This window comes from Delphinus delphis, chromosome 3, assembly GCF_949987515.2.
Source record: "Delphinus delphis chromosome 3, mDelDel1.2, whole genome shotgun sequence".
Classification (NCBI taxonomy): Eukaryota; Metazoa; Chordata; class Mammalia; order Artiodactyla; family Delphinidae; genus Delphinus; species Delphinus delphis.
The window spans coordinates 158,590,733-158,615,486 of record NC_082685.1 but is presented as its reverse complement, the minus strand read 5'-3'; the positions used below and the strand labels follow the sequence as shown (position 1 = coordinate 158,615,486).

At 44.7% G+C, this 24,754-nt stretch overlaps 1 protein-coding gene across 1 annotated transcript in view; it reads right to left on the bottom strand.

Moving 5' to 3' along the window:
- Window positions 1-18,685, bottom strand: part of MYO10 (myosin X) — a 219,594-nt gene extending 200,909 nt beyond the window's left edge. The window contains exon 1 of the mRNA XM_060009646.1: window positions 18,231-18,685. Within this exon, the coding sequence (XP_059865629.1) occupies window positions 18,231-18,251 (21 nt within the window). The 5' untranslated portion in view covers window positions 18,252-18,685. The remainder of the gene's footprint in view (window positions 1-18,230) is intronic.
- Between the last annotated feature and the right edge of the window lie 6,069 nt (window positions 18,686-24,754).

Below are 24,754 nucleotides of genomic sequence, written 5' to 3'. Positions count from 1 at the left end.
CATCAACACTGGTCTTCAATGAGCAGTGATCTCCGAAGCAAAGAAATCACTCACCATCCTTGATTTTATCATTAATCTGAACTAACCGAGCTGGTGAATAAGTCCTTGGTACGTGTCCCTTACCAGGCATGGCTTGGTCCAGGGTGGTGAGTCCAAGCCTCGGTGATGATGTGATCGCTGAAACCTCATTACCAATATCAAGCTCAGATTTCCATCATGAACCACGTCCAGAGTCCTTAATTCCGGTTAATGTGCAACCAATTATCCACTTAGTAAATTAATGTTATGTTAGCAGATAGTGGTATGGACTCTTGTTCTGACAAATTAAACATCCCATTTAGAGCCCTGAGGAGTCCTTTTATTTAAATGATGCCCAATCAACAAAGAAAGCATGCATGACACTAAAATTCATCTAGAAGGATGTCTCATTGACAGGTTAAAAAGCAATGAAGGAATAGAAAAGAAATATTTCCTTTTTTGGTCCACCTGCTAGAGGGGAGGAAAAGGTGAGAAGAATCATGGAAAGAACTCACTCCTAGTACGATGTACACTTTAAATATCTTACAATTTTATATGTCATTTACACCTCGTTAAACCAAAAATTTACAAAAAACTCACTCCCACACCACAAATTAAATCCAAGAATTGTAAGATGAACCCAACCTAATTTCCCTCCTGCCTGAAGGTTTGGTGAGAACAGTAAAGGTTTGGTGAGAAACAGTGAGTGTTCTTCCACTGATTTTCAGCAAATAAAAGTTCTGCCTGCTGATTCAACTGCTTTTACCAAGCTTTCAGTGATTCATTACTATGGCTTGCAACACAACAACATACTGGGTGAAAATTAAGCAGAAAGAAAATAAAAATCACACTCATCAAAATTGGGAGAAGCGGAAAAGAGAAGGTGTGGGATTTGTTGGTAAAGGTCCACTTCTCCTGTTCAAAGAAGCTGGCTCTTTCATTGTCCGGGTTGCTACCCCAAGTGCTTGGAAATTGACAAACGACAGGAGAGGTCAGAGAGCCAGAGGGCAGATCTTGAGTCCTGGCCCGTGCTAGCTTTCTTCCATCTCAGAGATATACACATCCATTTCCTGATAGTCTGTGACCAAACTTGTCCTACGGCCTGTTCCTTTGCTTTTTAGGATAAGTGGAAGCTCATAGTTAAGAAGGCCTAGACAAATTACTTTGTACCCCACTACATAAATACATAGATTTATTATATGTATAAATGTTTTATTTAGAAAGTTTTGGAATAAATATAACTCAGATGTAACAATCGATCTAGATAGATTACTAAGCTATAATAGAATTCAGATATTAAAATTAAATAACAATCAGATGAATGCATCATACACAAACACATATCCCTAAAAATTACACTACAGAAGCTGCTTTGACAGGAAAAGTTTTACTTAGAAAACACAGAAAATTAAAATAAAATAAAAAAGGGTTATAGAATCAAGTCAATCTTCTAACTCAGGATTTCCCAGCCTTGGCACTGTTGACGTTTGGACTGAATCAACTTGGCTTGTGTGGGACTGTCCTGTGCTTTCCAGGATGTTTAGCAGCATCCCTGGTTTCTACCCACTAGATGCCAGTAAGCCCCCTCCTCCCATCAGTGGTAACAACCAAAAATGTCTCCAAACATTGCTAAGTGTCCCCGGGGAGCCAAAGTCGCTCCCTGTTGAGAATCACTATTCTATATAAAACAGACTTCTAATTCCATCCCTAATGATGCACCCAGCCCTTGGCAACATCCAAAGTGTACACTTGATGACCAAGAACATATCTGCTCATTCAACCAGGCTAGCACTTTCTTTTTTAAACTACAAAATCTGTATCTTCTTAGGAATGAAGAACATTAGCAGCTACCGTATCACCACCTTAACTGAATTACAGCTTTGAAAAGTTGATTTCGATGTAAACCATTAACTTTTAAAAATCTCACATCATGGGCTTCCCTGGTGGCGCAGTGGTTGAGAGTCCGCCTGCCGATGCAGGGGACACGGGTTCGTGCCCCGGTCAGGGAAAATTCCACATGCCGCGGAGCGGCTGGGCCCGTGAGCCATGGCCGCTGAGCCTGCGCATCCGGAGCCTGTGCTCCACAACGGGAGAGGCCACAACAGTGAGAGGCCCGCGTACCGGAAAAAAAAAAAAAAAAAAAAAAGAAAGAAAATCTCACATCCGTTGAAAGGTCAATGTCCAAAATGGTTTTTTAAAGTTTTAGCACTAGCTGTGAACCTAAAACTGCTCTAAAAGAAGAAAGTCTCTATTACCAAAAAAAGAAAAAAATGCATCCTTAAACTTGAATGAAATAGCATTTTCATCTCTTTCTGCTGAGGAAGATGTGAACAGTCCGAAACCATGACCAGTCAGCTGAATGCCACCTACATATACAGGGCAGACAAAGCGATCAGCTCCACAGATGACAAGCAAGATTCACAAACTGCACACAGATTCCACAGCAAATACGCCTTCTCTCAACATTGCTGCATGGGAATCTGGAGTTTATCGGAAACAGACCAAAGCCACGAAAAATGACTTAGGAAACTCAGTGTGACCTTCGCCTTCCATAGAGATGCTCTCCAGAAACCTACAAATATTTCAGTGAAGCTATTCTTTGAAATCTTCTCTCCAAACACAACTCCTACTATGCCTGTCACTCAGGATGAATGTTCAGTTGCTGCCATTACAAAAGCAATCGGAAGGACTATGTCTTTGGTTTGTTTGATTATAGGAAAATTTCTATCCCCTGTTGCAGTCGCTGGCAAATTAGGTAATTCTTCTGGGGCTTGTATCTCGTGACTTTGGTCTGCTCTCTATGGAGAAGCAAATACACATTCCCAAAGCTCTCCACACAGATTCTGTCTTTACCTCCTTCTCTACAAACTACTGTTCAGCTGCATGTCTAGTTCCATACACAGCTGAATATCTTTGGGTCCAAACCCTGGTTCCACCACTTCCCAGCTGTGTGAACTTAAACAAATTACTTCACTTCTCTAAGACTCTCTATTTTCATATGTAAAATGCAGATGAGACTGGTACCAACCGTATAAGGCTACGGGGCAGATTAAATGAATTAATCCATGTCAAGAATGTAGCACAGCCCCAGCCCAAGGTACGTGAGTGATCAATACACTTTTGCAAGTTAAACAACTGGACAAAAGAAAATGCAGATGGCGTGGAGGCTGGAGAGAGCACAAGGGCTACGCCACGATGCAGATTCCATGTATTCAAATTATTACCAAAATCCCGCACTATATTAAATCCTAAATCTACGTCGTATTTCCTCCTTGGACAAATAAACCACTGACTTGAGTTAGAATACACTGCTAGAATATACATTTTTTTTCTCTTTAAAAGGTAATTTTGTGCTAAGCTGGGTGTGAAAAAGACATTTTTTAAAATTAGCTTCCAAAAACTTACTTTCCTCGAGGGAAGGGCTATTCAACTTCATCAAACATTTTATAATAATGCAAAAGAACACCCTCAAGGGACCTTTTATTCTTCTGACATATCCTGTTTCCTTGTTTCACATGCACATGCCAACTCTAAAGATTCCCATTTAGGGATCTGGTGGAGGTTTAAGAGCCCAGGGGGATTTTAAGAGACTCAAAAGGACACAACCTAAGTCATATTTCTGACCCCATCATTTGGTGATAAACCCTGGGTAAAGGAACCTAGTTCTCTGTGCCTCAGGGAAAAGGAATCTACCTGATATCTCAAAGACAATAGTGAATAAATATAAAGTTACATTCCCGGTGAAGAGCCATCTGAACTCCTTGAAAGAGATTTTAATTTCAGAAGCACATTTTTCTCAGCACAAAAGGGCAAGGCCTAAGGCAGCCAAGCTAGACCACTTTTTGCTACCTGTTTTACTCTTAACACTGCTGACTCATGTTTTAATTTTTATGGTAAGATACTGAAAAATAATAACTATGGTGAAAATACAGATGCACAATTGACCCTTCACAACGTATGCAGAGTCCCTGACTTGCTATCCAAAATACTGTACGGCAAAAGCCAATCCTCTTCACTTCACAGCCAAGAGCTCATTTTATCAGATGTTTTTTATTCTGATATATACTTTGAAAAACAGGTGATTCCATCTTCAAAAGATTTATAGAAAGGGCACATTGGCCTTTTCAAAGAGAACCTTAAGTGAACGTGGTTTTCGAACCCAAAATACAGTAAGCTAGCCCACCAGACCTACCCAAAGGCAAGAAGGAAACTGTTACAGCTGAAACAGCTACATTCCCAAGAGACACATCCAAGAATTTCAGTGGTTCTCAAGGTCTGAAAATTAATGCCAGAATTTACAGTGTGCACCTGACTTCATATCCTTGAAGTTGAACTTGGCATCTACTTTTGTGAGAATCCCCAAAGGAACGAAAAATGTATGGAAACTCAGGATTAACAAGGCGGTATTCTGATGACCCCATCCTAATAAGGCAAGGAGGGTGTTAAAACAGTGGGGAGGCTGCTTGTAACTTTCATCTTCTTAGGAAACTGTAAGCAGTTCATAAACGCTGCCTCGCAAAGATTCTGCTTCTGGACAGCAAACAATACATCTACTAGATGCGGACAAAAACCCTTAGGCAACAGGACCTTGGTATAAGATACTTCAGTCCTCACACCAACAGTTCTGCCTGCCTCAGTCAGCAACCATGATGCTAAACTGAACATGTATGTTTTATATATGAACATGTAACATATGTATATGTGTATCTAAATTACAGATATTCACACATGCGCATAGGTACACATGTACATATATGATATATTAATCTCATATATAAACCAGTTTAAACAAACAAACAAAATCCCTCTTTTACACTTGAGAAGCAACAGCTTACCTACTTGCTGTTGAAACACTCACTGGTCATACTCTAGACACATACTTGGCAGAAAAACAAGAGCAGGTGGGCATTATTCATATAAAACAGGAGTTACAATGACAGAAAATTCATATGTGGAGAAACCCTGTGATAGACAACCTAGGTGGCAAAGAGCAGAGCACAGGGTGTCTCTCTAGGACCTCGTGCTCATTCTCGGCTCAAATTTTAATTACAAAAGGAAGAGGGTAGCAAGGTCAGGGATCCTGGGTGGAGACAGCAGAGCTAGGTGGAGGGCTGGCTCAGAAGCTGGAAGTAGGCGTCAGGGGAGTTCAGGCTGCGTGTCCTTGAACTGGGGGAGCTGTCACGTGGCCCCTCACTGCGGGGGGCGGGGGGGGCGGGGGAGATTAAAAACAGGAGTTCCTTTCCACGGGATTTACCTCTCTACATGTTGCTCCCCTGTGCCTGATAAACTCTTTTTTCAAAGCATGGGACCAGAAGCAGTAAGAAGTAGGCTGTAAGAAGGAGCCCAGTAAGAAATAACTGGGAAATGCTCCCCTCTCTCCTGGGCTCATCTGCACTGGGCATTCCTCCCAAACTGGCCAGACCCGGGACCAGAGTGAGGGTGCGTCCCTGCTCTGTGCTCTGTGGCTCCCAGCCTGCAGGATGGAGGTTGGGCCTTGTCTGTTCCACCTTCCACCCAGATGATCCCTCACAGTGGCCATGACCACATACCCGACAAGTCAGGACACTTTCCCTGGCCGTGGAAGTCTTGGCTTACATCAAAGAAACCCCCTTCCTTCCCGGCCTGCCAAGATGCTGGTGGATGACTGGAATATCTTGTAGCATTCTTTTTTTTTTTTTTTTTTTTTGCGGTACGCGGGCCTCTCACTGTTGTGGCCTCTCCCGTTGTGGAGCACAGACTCCAGACGCACAGGCTCAGCGGCCATGGCTCACGGGCCCAGCCGCTCCCCGCACCATGTGGGATCCTCCCGGACCGGGGCATGAACCCGTGTCCCCTGCATCGGCAGGCGGACTCTCAACCACTGCGCCACCAGGAAAGCCCTCTTGTAGCATTCTTGTTCCGCATCCCAAGAAGTCTGGGCTGGAGCGAACTCCAACACTGCCCGCCTGGCTGGTCCAGGTGGGGCTGTCACATGTTTCTGACCTCGACAGCCTAGCCATCAAAAGTCACTGATTTCACACAGCTTCTGTCTCGGGGAAAGAGACCACGAGTAGGAATCTGCTGGTAGGTAGGATGGTGAGCAAGGGTTCAAGTGCACCGGGTTCGACTGAATCGACCTCGAATTGCTTGAGACAGAGTCCGCAGTCAAAACATTCTTTGACAGCAGCACTGAAATATACTGCAATAAGTACACAAGGAGGGCCACGAGAATCTGAGCTCTCAGCAGCCATGGGACAGAGTAGCGTATTATGCAAATAACTGCTAGCCTCAGAATGATAATGGATGTTAGCACAGGTATTAAAAGAGTACCAGGGGCTTCCCTGGTGGCGCAGTGGTTCAGAGTCCTCCTGCCAATGCAGGGGACGCGGGTTCGTGCCCCGGTCCGGGAAGATCCCACATGCCGCAGAGCGGCTGGGCCCGTGAGCCATGGGCGCTGAGCCTGCGCGTCCAGAGACTGTGCTCCGCAACGGGAGAGGCCACAACAGTGAGAGGCCCGCGTACCGGGAAAAAGAAAAAAAAAAGGTACCAGTACACTGGAATACTACGCAGCAATAAAAAGCAACTACTGATGCACACAGCACAGGTGGGTCTCAAGGGCGCCGAGTGAAAAATGCCACTCAGAGGATTTACACACTGATTCCATTTATATAACAGTCTCGAATGACAAAATTATAGAGAAGAACAGATCAGTGCTTCCTAGGGACTGGGGGGAGGGTGGGACTGTTTCTCGTGGGGCAGCACGAAGCATGGGAGAGTTGTGTATTCTGGATGTGCTAGTGGTTGCACGAATCTATACGTGTGGTAACACTGCCTAGAACTACACATGCGCACATACAGATGAGTGGATGTAAAAATCCGAACGAGGTCTGGAAACCGGACCAATGAAAATTTCCTGGTTTTGATACTATACTATTGTTATCTATTGTTGTATAAGATATCACCCCCAGGGAAGCTGGGTGACAGGTACACAGGACGGTCTCTTCTATTTTGGCAACATCTGAGTCTGTATTTCTCTTTTTTTTAAAAAAAAAGCAAAATGTGTCAGAATAAAACTGTACAAAATATATAGGGAGAGGGCAATAAATATAACTTACCTCAACATGGTGTCAAAACTTTGAGAAAATATGACCTCCTTTTTTCCTAGTGGAAAACAACAGCTAGTGTGATTACTCGGTATAATAAATATTTCCCTAACGCTCTAAGGAGAGGACTTTAGGAATATGAGGCAAAACACTAGGAGGGAGATCAACAAAAGCTTTAGGGCAGAGGGTACAGCTGGACGTGAATATTCCCACCAGAAGCAACAACACAACTTAGATGATAAAACCGATTCTAAGTGTCCAAGTCTCACGGGGAGAGTTTGGATCCTAAAGAGAATAAAATTTCAACACTGATAAATGTGTGCACTTCACCCAAAGAGATGAAAAGCAATTAGGAATCGACATAAATGAGGAAGGGTGAAGAAAGTTTGGGAGTAATCCAAATTTAGGCTGTGCCTACAGAAGTGCGGCCATGGCACAGTGATTCTCCACGGGAGCGATTTTACTCCCCCTTCCTCCCCAGGGCATATCTGCAATGTCTGGAGATGTTTTTCGTTGTCACAATTCAGGGAGGCGAGTGCTACTGCATCTCGTGATCAGAGGCCGGGGATGCCGCTCAACACACTACAAAGCACAGGACGGCCCTGCGCTACAATGACTGATCCGGCCGAAATGTCAAGGGTGCTAAGGTTGAGAAGGCCTAGAAAGAGGGCACCCTTGGGCTTCTCTGGTGGCGCAGTGGTTGAGTCCGCCTGCCGATGCAGGGGACGCGGGTTTGTGCCCCGGTCCGGGAAGATCCCACATGCCGCGGAGTGGCTGGGCCCGTGAGCCATGGCCGCTGAGCCTGCGCGTCCGGAGCCTGTGCTCCGCAACGGGAGAGGCCACAACAGTGAGAGGCCCGCGTACCGCAAAAAGAAAAAAAAGAAAGAAAGAAAAAGGGCACCCTTGCCCACCTCTGAAACTCTGAGGCTGAAAGCTACGGGAGGGTTGTACATACCCTTTGGCCCTTAGCGCACATCATTAAAAGAACAAAATGTGGGCAGAGATAAACAGAAGCAAACCTGTACTAAATGACAGTGGTATACGTTGTAAAAGGTGGAGTGTTATTTTCACCCAGAACTCAACACTTCTACTTCAAAGTCCGTGGAAAGATCTCCCAGGGGTAATTAATAGAAATAATAAGCCTTACAGTCACACACAGACACAAACACACACCCATCAACAGTGTTGTACATTACCTAAATCCCTACAGTTAGAACCACCACCACGTAACTGTTGTAGCCCAGGGTTAACTCACAGGGATACTTACAATGCAAAGGAATAAGAATTAAAAGAAAAATCCATACAAACGATTCCCCAAACAAATGGCCAATGGCTCCCCAGGCGGTATACAGCAAGGTCCCTTGTGTAGGCTTTGGCCTTAAATGAACATCAGGTACCAGCACTGGGATTTCTGGGGCTCAGATGCCAATCAACGTCATTAAGTGAGAAAAATGCCTCCCTCCTCCACTTTGGTTCAGAGAAGAACCTAACAAGTGGACACAGAAATCTAGTATTATGTGTTTCCTCTGTGAAACAATGCATGTCATTAAGACTCTAATAAGAAGTTACAAAATCCCTGCTACCATAAATACATCATGACAGGGTGTCTCAGCTGTGCCTGCTGTAATCTGCACCGACACCTCTCAGAAAACTTTTGCTGCCAAATAGTCTAAGTAAAAATGTGCGAACCCTTTGAACAAACAGCCCCACTCCTGGAAAATTTTACCCTCGAGAAGTAATCAGAGAAGCCTGCAATGACCTGGGTACGAGAATGTATGTGTCCTGTTTTCTATAATAGCAAACACCTATAGAAACACCTACAATGGACACATAAATAGGGATACATGTCCAGGAAGAATGCAGGGCCACTCAGACCAGTACACTGTGCATCACAAAGAAAAAAGAAGGTAAACAAACAGAAGTTCCTCAAATAAAGAGTAAATCACGGTCTTTGGTGGAAAATGATATTATATTAATTTTGAACTTGCAGTAGCAGCAACTATTTGATATAAATTATTGCTTACTATTAATCTTAGCAAAAGCTTCCAAACCCCCCCCCCCAAAAAACCTAATTTGGCCACTTCACTTTAAAAAAATGTGTTTTTAAAAATCTTAGAGAAAAATTTCTTCAAACAGGAACTACATGTGAAACAGGAAACAAAATTGGTATTTTAAGAAAATATAAGGCAATAAAAACATCTGCATGACTAGGAAGAAAAAGATTCACACATTTTTATATGTAGACTATCTTCTGGCTGAGATGCATTAAGGTTTAGTCTCATCTGAAAACAGATTTTTAACAAATTAACTTCTGTTTTCAGTTTTCTTTATAATATACACAGGATTGAAAAGTTTGAGGAATATTTTAAGAAACAGTGGAAATTCACAATATTAATGATATGACTTATACAATAAAATGAAAATATTTTGTGTTTCCTGCAGTATCCATAACCTATCATATGTAATCTTATTCCGTTTTATTAATCTAAATATTGCTGTATGAATTTTGTTGACAATGCCAATAACTACTGGCTGCCTTAGCAAAGCATCCCCAAACTGAAATTAATTAAAGAACCACAATGACTCAAGAAAGGTTTTTTACTTTGGCGTTACTGTCAGTAGCACATAAATTATTGTGAAAATCTTGACTGTAACCATATATAATTAGTGATTCTGCTGAAATATGGGCAAGAAAAGTAGACCTATGGAAAATTTACTATGGAGTATATGTCTATTACTCACGCAGACATCACTGGTCCATCAACAGGACACCCACACATGTGCAACTATAATTATCTTCATTCATCTTTCATAGTCTGACTTTGGGCAATAAAACCCATAGCTTTAGACATTTTTCGATTGTGTCCTAATGAAGGTATATTTATCAAGGTAGGAGAATAGAAGACACTTATTTACCAGTTTGGAAGCTTGATTTATAACTTAAATATTTTACAGATGTGATATGGGGCTTGCATTTGTACTCCTGTCCCCAGGAGTACAAATGAAAATCACAGGGGCCGTCTGTATACATGCAAGATCCTTGCCATTTAAAGCTTTTCTCAAGTAACTCCTTTAAATGTATTTATTTTATTTTTAGTTGCGTTGGGTTTTGGTTGCGTTGGGTTTTGGTTGCGTTGGGTCTTCGTTGCTGCGCGCAGGCTTTCTCTAGTTGTGGCATGCAGGCTTCTCCTTGCGGTGGCTTCTCTTGTTGCAGAACACGGGCACGCGAGCTCAGTAGTTGTGGCTCGCAGGCTCAGTAGTTGTGGCGCACGGGCTTAGCTGCTCCGCAGCATGTGGGCTCTTCCCAGACCAGGGCTCGAACCCGTGTCCCCTGTATTGGCAGGCGGATTCTTAACCACTGCGCCACCAGGGAAGCCCTCTCAAGCAACTCTTAAGTGAAAAACATTACAGGTGCGCTTTCACAGAAACAGATACAGAGGCAAAGAAAGCATATACCACAAAACATTAAGAGTAGGACAGAAGGTTTTGTCCTTTGCTTATGGCGTTTTCTAAATTTTCTAAACTTAGCACATACTCTTTGCAGGATTAAGGAAAGAAAAAAATGTAAGAATGACATGGAAAAGTAATATTGTAAATCTATGTTTATCAAAGCTTTTGTTTTTAAGCAAGAACACTCCTAATTCTACGTATATTCCTAGCAACCCAATTTAAGTACCTATGAAGCTGATAGAACCCAAAAATCAATGGTAGCCACACACGTGAGCATGAAGTCTACCAGAAAAACTTTTAAATAGACTTTTAACACACATAGTAGATAGCATGAACACAGACTCTACCCAGAGGTAAGTCCACTTCTCTCCACAATGTACATCACTGTCAATGGACACTGCTTACATGTTATTAACTCACCCCCAAAAATCACACTTAAAAGAATTATGGGGTTCTTTTGGGACTCAGTATTAGGTAAGAGGCCAAGTGAAAAAGCTACTTTCTATTCCAATGTCCAAATCTCGTTTTACCTTGCCCTTTAATCACTGACAGGTAATAAAGATAAACATCCCTACCACAAAATACAAAAATTCAACATTGCCTACCTTTTCTAATATAAATCTCTCTCTTTTTTTTTAATTACCACAATTTTAAATGCCTTTCTACAGAGGCAGTTTTCAATCTGAAGAGTAGACACTGGAGCTGGGGAGAAGATAGAACTATGAAATGCCGAACTGCCATCTATCTGCTCCTCCCCTGCTCTGGCTGTGCTTCAAGAGATGTGGCATGGCTTTGCCACAAGAACTCTAACACTTTTTCCTGTAACTGGCAGAGTCAGATGATGTGATGTCATGTGACACGAGGGGCTAGATTTAAACTGGGGACTCAAGTTTCATATATTAAGTCCGGCGGACACATTTTCCAAACAGCTTTTAGTGAGGTATCAAAATGTTTTATTCAAGGAATGCTCTATGAGAAATGTTCCGCTCTCCTGTCAAAGATCACCCACAAGCATTAATAAGCTAACAAGTAAAACAACGGATATAGAGAAACTCTGGGAAGGCGGCCAGAATCTTTAATCGAAAGAGAAGATCCCATCAGAAAACCTCCAAGAGAAATACTCTGATAATTGAGACTTAGAATAGGGAGACAAATGAGTCCTATCCTTTCTTTTAATAAAATAACTACTTCTCAAAAATCTAGTTTTCTAATTGCCTTATTACCTAAAGCTCCCTACCATCCTCATGAGGTTGGGGCCGGCAGCTTTAGAGAAACCACATCTTACAAGGAAACAGAAGGTCATTGTCTTTCCTAAGTAAAAGGCACAGCAAATAAAGATTGGAGGCATGTTCAAAAGCTGATGAACATTTTCCTGCTGGGTTTGCAGTGTTTCTGGGGCGTGGGCCACTTGTTTTCCCAAACCCCCATGCAGTTTTCAACTCCAAAATCATTCACTAACTGCTTAAGGTCTTAAGCACTTCATCAAAGAAACAGTGATGCAAGCATAAGACAGATGTCACCAACAGGAGAGTAAAGCATGGCAGTGAAGAGCACAGACCCTCTGGAGACATCCTGTGTGGGTTCAAAGCCCGGCCATCACTTTCTAACTGTGTGACCTTGGGCCAGTTATTTAACCTCTCTCTGCCTCACTTTCCTCATCGATGGAGCGTTACTCATAGGGTTGTTAAATAACTTAATTACTGAATGGAAAGTGCTCAGAAACATGCCTTGCACACAATAAGCACTCGATAAACAGCAAATTATATTTTTTACTGTCTTCAAAGAACTGTAAAATGCTTCATAATCAAGGGAAAAAGTTAGAAGCATCTCCCCTCCCACCATAAAAACATCTGTACTCGAGAGGAAAATAACAGCTACACAAGGCTAGAATCCCATCCTTAAGGACCTTTGAGTGCAAACGAGGCGATAAAACTTATAAATCGGATTATTTACCCTCTCAAGACTCTGTCTGTTCATCTGAGAAGGAAAGACAAAATAAGTACAGCCTCTAGCTAAAAGGGGTAAATTCCTAACACAACCAGGACAGAAAGAAGGAGAGTCAAGTTCATAGGAAAGAGAGGAGTGACCATGAACTAGACTTGTGGGGGATGGTTTCAAAAAGGAGCTAGACAGGCAGGACATCCGATCAGCGGAGAGAAGGGCACATGCGAAGGTATGGAGGAAGGCTGGTAATAGACCCTCCGGAATAGAATTCACATGCGGGAAAAGACTAAAGAGAGGTGCAAGATCAGAAGGCCTTGGAAACCGGACTAAGAATGTGAGCTTGACTTTATAAGCAATCTAGACATGCTTTAGACAGAATTCTGGAAAATCAGCCAGAAGTGTATTGGTCCAAAGGGAGAAAATTAATAAGTGCAATCTAGCACCAGAAATGATACTGGCAACAGCTCGAAGACCAAGATTTCCCTGCACCATAGAGTACTGGGATTTCAGTCACCATCAAAGGCCACTCGTTCTTAATTTCTAAGTTACTCTAACCTTTTATTATTACTCACTTACCAGGTGCCAAGAGCTTTGTAAATCTTATCTCGAATTCTAATAACCATGCAAGGTCAACACTATTATGCTCACTTACAGACAGAGAAAGGAAGCCCAGGAAGGTCAGATAACCTGGCTGAGAGCCCACAGGTGTGGAGGGTACAGCCAGTCTCCCAGAGGCCACATCTCTTCCACTCTTAGGGAGGAGGCTCTCAATCCGCCCAGGGGCGTTCAGGCCCAGGGAAGTGTGGCCCAGCTTCCTGTAGACTTCACTGGCTGCTCCTGCCTGAGCGTGCCCTGCAAATCAATGACCTGAGACTGTAAGTCCCCTACACACGAACCTTCAAGTTGCGAACTTTCAAAGATGCGAATGTGTGTTCCATCAATGTCAGGCATGAGTGAAACTGCAGCTTTGCCCTCCGTCCCCTATTGCTGACGATCCTTCAGCTCTACCATCTCCCACCTCCTCTCCCTCCTCCAGTCAGTAACTCTTCTTGCCTGTTCACCCGATGCCAGCCCTGGATGTCAGCTGCTGTACTGTACTGTACTGTACTACTGTACTTTTCAAGGGACAGTACTGTAAAATTAAACATGTTTTCTTTATTTTTTGTTTGTTTTTTTATGTATTATTTGTGTGAAAAGTATTATAAACCTATTACAGTACAGTCCTATGGAGCCAATTGTGTTAGGTACCTAGGCTAACTTTGTTGGACTTAAAGACAAAATTGGACTTAACGAACGTGCTCTGGGAACGGGACTCGTTCGTTATGTAGGGGACTTACTGAATTACGTAGAAGTTATTCTGAAATTTTGAAACGCATTTATAAGGAGGTACCCTATTTCCCATCACTCCATAGAAGAGCGCATTCAAGGCTTGTGTCCTTAAAGGTGACCTCACTTAAAAGCCAGCAGAGCTGGAAAAACAAACACTCGGCACTCTCCCTGCACAGCTCTGGTTAAACAGTGCTGGCCCTACCCACACTGCTCTGGGCCTGATCTGGGGAGAGGTGAGCGCCCAGAAGACCAGGGCTCCCTGCTCCCAGCTGCTTCCGTGCCTTTGCTGCACCCAACATGGCAGGGCCCAAAAGTGACAACAGGAATCCTTGCGGGGTGTGCAGAAAGGGCAAGGCACTGTGACTGCACTGTGGGAAAAGGGGACACCAGGGAATGTTCTGATGATTCCATTTTACAGTCGTCAAAGGGGTGGCCTGCAGGATGTGGTGGGACAAGGAAGTCCTCAGTGCTTGCCTTCTGCCCTTGAGAGATGATTGGGGGGAGGGGGAGGAAGGAGCTGCCAAAACCAACAGCCTTATTTCTTTTAGCAAGACAAAAAATATCAGTAAGATGTGAAACAAACAAAACACTATAAAAAGGGGAGAAAAATAGGCTCAAGAACTTGTTCCAGCTTAAAAAACGATTTGAACTCCAGGTAACAACCGAAATTAAGACACCACCCCAAATTAAGTGGAAATGAGGAAGGTGTTTCCACTTAACATCTGGAGAGGGGCGTTTGTTCCAGCCCAGGGTGAACCAGGCTGTAAGAAACAGGTACAGCTGGAATGCTTTCCACTAACAATTTAGTGCTTAAAACATTAATACCTGCTTTATGTTTGTATTCATGTGTTTATGAGTATCTTACTTGTGTATATTTTACACACTTCTGAAAAATCAAAGTGTTCATATATGTCCAGTTAATAAGCCTCAAAAGATCTTTCGCTTGAACAGCCATCATGCCATTCCTGTTCCTAAAACAAGACAGAGAAGTCACGCTCGTTTACGTGTCCAGCTGGCATTGACTGGCCCCTCCAGTATTCTAGACACTGTACCCAGCACTGGGGACTTGGAAACAGCGGCCACTTCAAAACATCAACACGTTTGCACAGCCGTCTTGCCACTTTGCTGGTTGAGCCTTTCAACTTGTTTTAAAAATTGCTTCTGGTGGGCTTCCCTGGTGGCGCAGTGGTTGAGAGTCCGCCTGCTGATGCGAAGCAACGCGGGTTCGTGCCCCGGTCCGGGAAGATCCCACATGCCGCAGAGCGGCTGGGCCCGTGAGCCATGGCCACTGAGCCTGCGCGTCCTGGAGCCTGTGCTCCACAACGGGAGAGGCCACAACAGTGAGAGGCCCGCGTAACGCAAAAAAAAAAAAAAAAAAAATTCCTTCTGGTTACAGACATACCTAACCTTAGGTTCTGCGTGAAGTAACTTTTTAACAACTTACCTCTAAATGCTGAAAAAGCAAATTTCCAAGAAGTGCGCACACAATTCACTCGAGAGGTGTCATAAAGATCTAAGGCCGTGAAGAAACTGAAACTCGGGGAGTGTAGGGCGCTCAGTTTCTCCAACCCCCGGGTACATTTTGAGGTCAGTAGCCATCAGCTTCCAGGCCAAGCCTCACAAGCTTCCAGGTGATCGGCAGTCAGATGCCTGATGCTACGTAAAGTAGGCAAGGAAGCTGTGCCTGCCACACGCACGGGAATTAATTCCACGAGGCAACTGCTTCGTGGGTCTAACTCAGTGGGTCTCAACTGCGAATGATTTTGTCCTCTGTGGCCCATCTGGCAATGTCTGCAGACATTTTGGTTGTCACAACTTGGGGGTGCTAGTAGCATCTAGCGGGTAGAGACCAGGACACACAGGACACAGGACAGTTCCCCCACACCAAAGAATTGACTGACCCAGAACGTCGATGGTACCCAGATTGAGAAACTCTGGTCTAGCTCCAAATAGCAGCTGCGAGTCACAAGGAGCTCTCGTTTCCTTCTTATTTGGCCGCTCACACATAAAGCTAATACGTGCGACATCTCATTCAATTTTTTTTCAATTGTTAACATTAGCTTCAAATTGCTCTCCAACAAGCAATAAGTTATTATCCCTAAGTCACAATGGGAAAAGTTACCAAAGAACAGGACACCACTTCGTGATACAAGAGGCCTTACAATGTTGCCGTCCTTGAAAATATATCACTTCCACACTTACTCCACAGAGAGATCCATAGAGACAGGATCTGTGTTAGGAGTATGTCTTCAATTGATAGCACTGTATAGCCTCTCTGGTCCTGCTGGCTTCCCATTCAAAGTAATTATGGTTAGGGGAGGAACTCTGATCAGAAATTACTACTGACTAGAAATAAATTAATCAGAAGTTAATTTCTGATTAGAAATTAACATTGTAATAGAAATACATCACAAGAGTAAAAGTATAACTTTGAATAAAAATGTCCCCCAATACTAAAGTCACCAGCAACAGAGCAGAAAGACTGTGAGTTCTATAACAACCTCTTCAACCTTGGGCAAGTGACTTAACGTCTTTGGATTCAGATTCTTCATCTAGGAAAGGCAGGGGACGGAGAAGAAGATCTCTGAAGGCCAACTTCAATATTATATTAATCATGGATATAAAATCCAACAACTAGGTCTCCTTACACTGAACCAAGGCACAGTGTAAGGAGAAACAGTACTTCAAAGTCCAATGGGAGGATACCAGGGCAGGAGGTTGCAGCTGCCCCATGTTATCCTGCAGTTCTCCCCACTTCCACTAGGGGACAGAGTTCTTCCAAAGGGGAGGTCACTGGCCCCCTGACAGGCTTCATGGGGACGGGGACCCCAACAAATCGAATACAAATTCTATGTCTCATCAAATTTCCTAAAGAACTCACAACACAAGAGCAAAATAAAGGCCTCCCTCCCCCCGCCATAAAAAGTTAAGAATTAGAGTCCCGCAGGCAGAGCCTCAGGTTTTCTTACAGATGAAAGCAATTAAACTAGCCCACTGGTCTTTTATCACTGGTTAACCTGCAACTCCTGCAGAAAGTTCTGGTGCCTTCTTACAGGCATGAAAACGAAGGTCTATGGATTAGCAAATGCCAGTCTCACAATTATAAGTCTCATTAAAAAAAAAAAGGAGAAATATGTATTAATAAATGATTAATTCCTTTGCAGTCCACCTCTCACCATGAATGTGAGTATCGCCTGTGATACACCACTTTAAAAAAAAAAAGGGATATTACTATTACACAAGAATATACCACCCTGGCCACTATAAATAGTCATCAGGCTATTTAAAGTAAGTGGGCATCCGGAAAGCACAATGACTTGAAATAATAAATCCAGTTAAGTCTGAGAAAGCAAGTTAGCCAACATAGAGGCAAACCCTCACCAATCCAATTTGCTGGAAGGTTCCAAAACTGTCCTGGATTTACAAAACATCCCCTGGCTTTCAATGAAAGACACATCAGACTCATTAAGCCAACTAAGTTTACTTTGAGCCACTTCAAACCTCGAACTTAAATAGAATTTGTTAAATAAACACAACCAAGAAAGGAAAGGGAGCCAAGAAACCACGGTAACTCTCGATCCCAGAGAAAAGGGTTCTCAAGTCAAGGGTTTCAAGTAACCGTGGTGTCCCGCCCTCAATGACCCTAAAAGGAGCATCAGTTTAATCTTTCAAAAATAACCAATGTCCGCTCTTAAAGATTTTCTTTAAATTCGAATTCCAAATCTGCCAGGGGCAGTCAGCACAAATACATGATGTTTTGATCTCACCCTCTGGAATGATCTCAGATCCTAGAAGAGCACTTCTTGGTGAGCACTAGAACCTAGACCCCAAAGGTCCGACAGGCCGAGAATATAGTGAACGATTAAACCCTCGTCTCTCCCTTCTCACACTTCATTAAGCGTCTCCTCTGGAAGTGTCTGCACCCCTCTCACAGGAAGCCGGCACGTTTTGCAAAGGAAATTCCAGACCAGACCTTTCTTGGAGAAAGGCAAGTCCTCGATGAACGTTTTATTGGGCTTCCTGCACCCAGGCAGCCGGGCAGGCACATCTCCCCGCCGGGCCCCTCGTCCGCCAGCTCACCTCGCGCGGGTCGCCGCGGGGACACCCGGTGAGCCAGCCACCCCCGCCAAAGGACGCTCACCTTCGCTGCATCCCGGGCCAAGTGGGAGCGCGGGACAAAATAAATTCCGCCAGGGATTACGCAGCCGGAGACTCCCCGGGGCTTGATTTCTGGCGACTCCCAGAAAGTTTCACCCTCTCGGGCTAAGTGCGCGCGGTAGCTTGTGTGCGCGCGGCGCGGTGAGCACCTCCCTCCCTCCGGGCAGGAAAGGAGCCCGCGCCCGGCTCAAGGAAAGCAGTCCCGCCCGGGACGCCGGCGCCCGCCCTCCCGGCCGCGAGCGCACTCACCTCGGGGAAGAAGTTGTCCATTGTTCCCGTGCGCTCCCCAACTCGCCCGAGTCCGGCTCCCAGCTCGCGGAAGTCAGCCCAGCAGAAGGTCCGGGGAAACCATGCGTGTCACAGCGCGACTCCCAGAAACTCGAGCCCGCGGGGCTCCCCCGCTGCCATCTCCTTCTCCCCTTCTCGTCTTTCGCACCTTTTGTTTGCCCAAACCCAAGTCTCTAACTCATCCGTCCCAACTGCAGCCTTTGTCTCCTCTTTCTCCAAGTTCCTCACTCCTGGGCGCCGCGCTCGCGAGCGGAGAACAGCTGGTGGCACATTCTTCCCCCCGGCTGGGGGAGGGAGGCGGGGGGCTGGGGAGTGCGCTCCGGCCGGAGGCACTCGGGGCGGGCAGGGGGACAACGGCCACAAAGCGAGCCCGAAATGGCTCTCCCAGCTCGAGCGCCGCCCCGGTGAGTATTCGGGCGCCCAGGCTCACCGGCTCACGGCCACACGGAGACTTGCGGACAGGAGAGCACAGCCCTCCCAGCCCGCTCATCCGGCCCCGCCCACTCGCTCACCTCGCCCCGCCCCTCCAAGGGCTTAGCTCCGCCCACTCAGCCGGCCCACCCGGCCCCTACGCCACGCCCCCCTGCAGGAGCCCAGCCCTCAGCCGACCCCTCCCCGCGCTTCCGCAAGGTTCGGCCTCGCGCGGCCGGCGCGCCCCGCCCCCATCTTCGCCCAGGCCCCGCCCACTCTGCGCCTCGGGCCGCCGCAGGCTCCGGGACGGGCGGGGAAGGCGGGGCCCCAGCGGCTCCCAGCTCCCTCCCCGCCTCTCCACCTAGGTGCGGGCGGGGGAGTTGACTCTTCCCTCTGGTGAGAAAGACCAAACAGTCACCAAGGAGGAGGAGTTGGGGGATTTGTGTGTGTGTGTGTGTGCGCCTTTGATCTTTAGCACGCCCTGGAACCGGCTCAACGCGGATCTCATTAATGCAGCTCGGCAGATGAGCGACCCCGGGGACGGAAGCGCGGTCCGTGGAGCTGCCCCGGCTGTTGGGCCAGATCAAAGCGGAGAAGGGAGGCTAATCAGAATTTCTGGAAGCTGCCTACCCGTGTGGAGTTTCTCTCCTGCACCCAGGATAAAAGACGTTTTCATCGCAGTGGGAAAATGTAGTTTTGTAAACTGGAAGAGGACGTAGCCAATTGCACTTTTCCTGGACCTAAAGGAAGCAGCAGATAGTCAAATGGAAGCGAGATGGATGAAGGATCAAACCCCCCTGGTACTGAGTCCTGGTTTCTCTGGGGCAGGTCCTCAAACTTTCGCGTGCACAGGAATCACCTGGGAATCTTGTTAAAATGCAGACTGGAATTGAGTGGGATGAGCGCTGAGAATCTGCATTTCCAGCAAGTTTCAGGTGCCTTCAAAGGATGGCACCTGGCCTTGTGCTGTTCTGCAAACTGTTTGGAACCTGTCTGTAACAAGTAGAGAAATTGAGAGCAAAGGTTTAGAAACTTTTGTAGCAATTTATAAAATGCCACGACATACAAGCACATGATCTGTGGACTCTTTGAACCGAGTATAAACCAGTTTGGGTGTTGTCAGACTCGTGGTGACTCATACCTGGCACAGCAGGGTTTTCCTATTGGTACCTGGCAGATTGGAAACAGAAACAACTGGTTCTTCACCACAAATGGTTTGAAAAGTTCTCTCTAGGGGATTTGCCAACTGCTCCCATCCTTTAAGACTCAAGTCAGAAAGTCACATCTTCCATGGGAAGCCTGCCCAGAGATGTCCAGCTACTCATGCCACTTCCAGCTCCACCTAACCACCGGGCGTGGCTTATTCCTACAACTACCAAGGAAACTATATCTTGTTGGGGTGAAACTATATTCTACAAGGGTCTTTTTGTTGGTGTCCTACCCATCTTCAGTTGGGAGAATAGAAGCTCTTTGAGAGGGAACTGTGCTTTCAAATTGGTATCCCCAGCCTGTTTCAGAGACTGAATGAATGAATGAATGAATCATCTCCCTAATCCTTGTGTGAAAATTCAAGCATGTTTGTAACCTATCTCAGAGCAGTTCTTCAGCGTTAATATCGTTGTACCCACTCCACTCCCCTTTGGAAAGAGTCAAGGTTAAATTAATTCATGATGTGCTCTGTGATTGCCCTGTTTCACAGGTTTACACATGTAAGCCATTAAAGATTGTGTCCCAGGTTGCGTGGAAAGTTAAGATGGAGCCAGGATAAATACCAACCATCCCAGGCACCATAGTGCTTAGTCAAATGAGTCCTGCTGCCATCTGTGTTCAGATACTGGCGCAGAGCAATTACAGTCATGATGGTGTTAATCTGTATAGAACATCTTTCAAGAGAGAAAGTACAGGCAGCTGGTTCAAATGAGGATGTGGGTGTGGCTTGGTTCCCAGCATCAGCCCAGCCACTGGCAGCCTTGGCCATGGTCATTTCAAAGTCACTTTCCAATACTGGCTCATCAGTTGTAACAAATGTACCACGCTAATACAACATGTTAATAATAAAGGGAACTGGGATATAGGGAAACTTTACCCTCAATTTTTCTGTAAAGTTAGAACTGCTCAAAAAAATAGACCATTTTTGAAAGTTACTTCCCTATTGATTAAGAAGATATGGTGAATAATTACATACCCCCAACCTGCCTCAAAAGAATTGTGAGGCAGATCCAATACATAAGGGTTGAATTTTACTGAATTATATTTCTTTTAAAAGTTTACACCACTTTATCAAAATCCCCTAGGACAATTGTCAAAAAGAAAAAGCAAAAAAACACATGACTCTGAAGCTCGGGGGTGGGCTGGGTGCCTAAGAATCTGCATTTTAGTAATCACCCAAGTAGACAATTCTATGTTTGAGGGTCATCACTTTATGTTTTCAGAAGTCATCAGATTTTCCATATAAGTGCACAGTCTCGAAAAGTTGTAAAGGTAAACAGTAGCAGTAAGATTCTATTTGCTGAACAAACAGCAAAGCGCATGTTATTTTAAGCATTCTAAACAGGATATCAAACTTTCAAGTATTTGGGGTGGAATCAGTTGTTTAAAAGGAATATGTTAAATTTACAAGGGCTTTGACAAAATTGGACAGAGAAGGGGAAGCAATGAAAAGGTAAGTGCTTCCTTTTAAGGAGCTGTGTTACCCAATGGTCAAAGCTGTTTGGACTAAAACATTAAACTATGCCCTCTGAGAAGTGACAGAGGCTCACAAATGTTAATGCGAGAATGGGCACATTTCTCTGAAGCCAAGTTTCTTCTTTTTTTAATTTTTTTAAAATTAATTTATTTACTTTTGGCTGTGTTGGGTCTCCGTTGCTGCGCTCAGGATTTTCTCTAGTTATGTTGAGCGGGGGCTACTCTTCATTGCGGTGTGTGGGCTTCTCATTGCGGTGGCTTCTCTTGCTGTGGAGCACGGGCTCTAGGTGCACGGGCTTCCGTAGTTGTACACGCGGGCTCAGTAGCTGTGGCGTACGTACGGGCTTAGTTGCTCCGCGGCATGTGGGATCTTCCCGGACAAGGGCTCAAACCTGTGTCCCCTGCATTGGCAGGCGGATTCTTAACCACTGCGCCACCAGGGAAGCCCCGAAGTTTCTTCTTAATTATTCTACTTATTTCTCAAACATGCTGACGGAGTGTTACATTTGCAAAATAAAACAAAAAAAGCTCAAGTTACATTCTCTTATTTAGCTGCAAAACTTAACCCATAAGTGACAGAAATTTATTTGTATATAGATGGGACCATTTCCCCACTTTAAGGGAGATTTCCGTACAGGTATGTATGTGAATAAGTACTATGGTCCTCTTCCGTTTTTGTTTCCACCACGTTTGTTTGTTTTCAGTTGACATAGCTTGTCTTAATTTCCTTTGTGATTTCGAATTGAGTTCCTTTGTTGTTGTTGTGTTGCTGCTGGCAGTTCCTAATCTGGATGTGTCTTAGTGTATAGAGTCTTCTTCATTACCTTTGTTTTTATAAAACACTCGCTCTAATTGCTCCAGTCAGATTAATGGTTTAATAACCAGTTACGGGAAGAGAAAGTTCTGGAGTTTCTTTCACACAGATTAGAAGTTAATAACTGACACAACCTTAAAATCCTGTTTTCCATGCTTAACTAAACAGCAGTTCCTTTCGGTTCATTTATAGTCTTGGACGTTTAAAAATCCACGTGTTTTTGCCTTTTGAACAAGCAAATATTAAGGGAATCTTCGTGTTCTTTAAATTTTTAAACAAGTGTTCCTTTTATTTCTCATAACTTACAATTCAAAAACCCTTGAGGAAGTTTTGTTTCGTTTTGTTTTTTCATGTGAAACTTAAAACAGTTGTGAAAGAATAAAACTCCGGGGGAAAAATACCTGATATGTTTCACATTGTAGTGGAATTAAACAAGTACAAAAAAGTAAACTTGGAAATGAAGCAGGGATAAGATACTGAAAAACTGATTTGCTAGCAGTCATTTTTCTAAACAAAATGGGCTACGGCTAAGATGTAATTTACCTAATCAGACAGCCCTCAATGGACAATCAATGCCAACTAAATCCCCATCACTTCACACTACAGCAAGAATGCTTTCTAAATTGATATCCCACACAAACACAGAGTTGTTTTCATAAATGAATCCATTTCCGTTTAAAGTGCGGAGTCCTGGTCCTGTTGGGTGTGATAAATAAATGGTATAAAGATCCATGAAACCCTCCATGATGATATTCTGCCCACTTGGAGTACGTTTGACGCCTCCCTTTCTCTTTGATTTCTTTTTGTCTTCACAGTCTCTCTCTTAGAACAGAGTAGCTCCCAGGATGACTTTCTCAAGTTTACCATCTCTCCATCTCTGTTGTTAATCACATGTTTGCCACTTCCAGACCTTGTGCCCTCACATATTCCCCGCTTCCTGCATCTTCAATCTTTCCTGCTCACATTATCTGAGCCAATAAATGTGATTGTGTCTATTCCACTTGAGAATGGCTGTTTCTTAACCCAATTGCTCCCTGAACTACTGGGCCATCTCCCTTCAGACCCCTAGCTTTTCACTGTCTACACTTCATCCCAAGCAATTTACCCTTCAGCCTCTTATGAGTGGAGATCATAACCCCATTCTCTTGAAGATCACCATGACCTTGAAATAATCAAATTCCACAGCCTGTTCTCAGATTTCATCCTCCTTGACATCACCCCTCTTTTGAAATTCTCATTTCTCAGCTTTGGGGCCAGCTTCACAGGGGTGCAGCTATAGAGTTAGTTGCACAAGACCCTAAGCTCAGAAGGGGCCCAGGGCTTGGTTTAATACTCTGTTGTGTTGTCTTAAAATTCTAATGATTTTTGAACGAGGGGCCCTGCTTTTCCATTTTGCATTGAGCCCCATTCTACCTAGCTTTATGTAGCCAGTTCTACCTAGCTTTAAAGCACTGCATTTGTTTGGTTCTCCCATCTCTTTGACCTCTTCCTCTGTCATTTTTACAGGCTCCCCTCCTCTCTCCCTCCTCCAAAATGGTCAATCCTAAGCCTGCATTCTCTTCTCCACTCTCACATTCTTGCCATTAATTCTCAGTACTTCAGCTGCCATCTCTTCATAAATGATTCCCAAACCCATCACTCAAGCTCAAAGAAGTCCCAGCCCCACGTTTCCAACCACCTGTTCGATTTCTTCTGGTGAGGTCCTTCTCATCTCTCATGCTCCCAAACTAACCCTTCTTCACCCTCCATTCACTTTTACCAACTTCCCTATATATATGAACGGAATAACCCTAATTCAGTCATCTTGATGGAGTTGATATCCATCATTCAGGGCTGACCCGTATCTTCTGATGGTCCTATCCACATGCTGAGAGTGTCCTCACATTGGGAATCCCTCCAACCCAATGGATAATCTTCAAGCTTCCTTTGTGCCAAACATGTGACTTCAGGACTACCAACTGGATGCACCCACTCAAGGTTTAACCTGGGGAACAAACTACATGAGGACACAGGGGAGGTTCAGAGCGTCAGTGTTGGTGGCAGAGCTGGGGGCAGAAGGTATGTTTTAGTGGTCAGCTGTGGGGACGTCACTCCTAGGCTGCCCTAGTGGGGCTCTTAAGTTGGTAGGTGAAGCAGCCTGTGACCAGGCAGGCCTCCTCTGTGCTGTGGTTCTAAGAATTATTTCTGGAAGCTTAGCCTACAGCTCATTCCTTCAGCCCTTCCAATGATATGGCAAGCTGTGTAATACTGTTTAATAATCTCCTCTTGCTTAAATTCTCTGAAGTGGATTTTGTTTTCTACCACTTGCCAATATCCTAGGAGGAGTGACACCCTTAGACTGAGGAAAGTGGGGTCCTGTCCTTGGGGGTGCTTTTCTCAAAATGGTCTAAGTCCCATTTGGTACCTGGGATTGGCTGGGGCCAGCAGCGACATCCAGACAGGACCCAGATCAGGTCCTATGTGGTCTTCAGTCTCTGCCTTTCCCCTTTGGGGTACTCACCAGCCCTCTACCATGCACATGGTGTCACCCAGAAGTCCAGAGCTGGCATTTATGGGGGTGTTCATGGAGCTAATG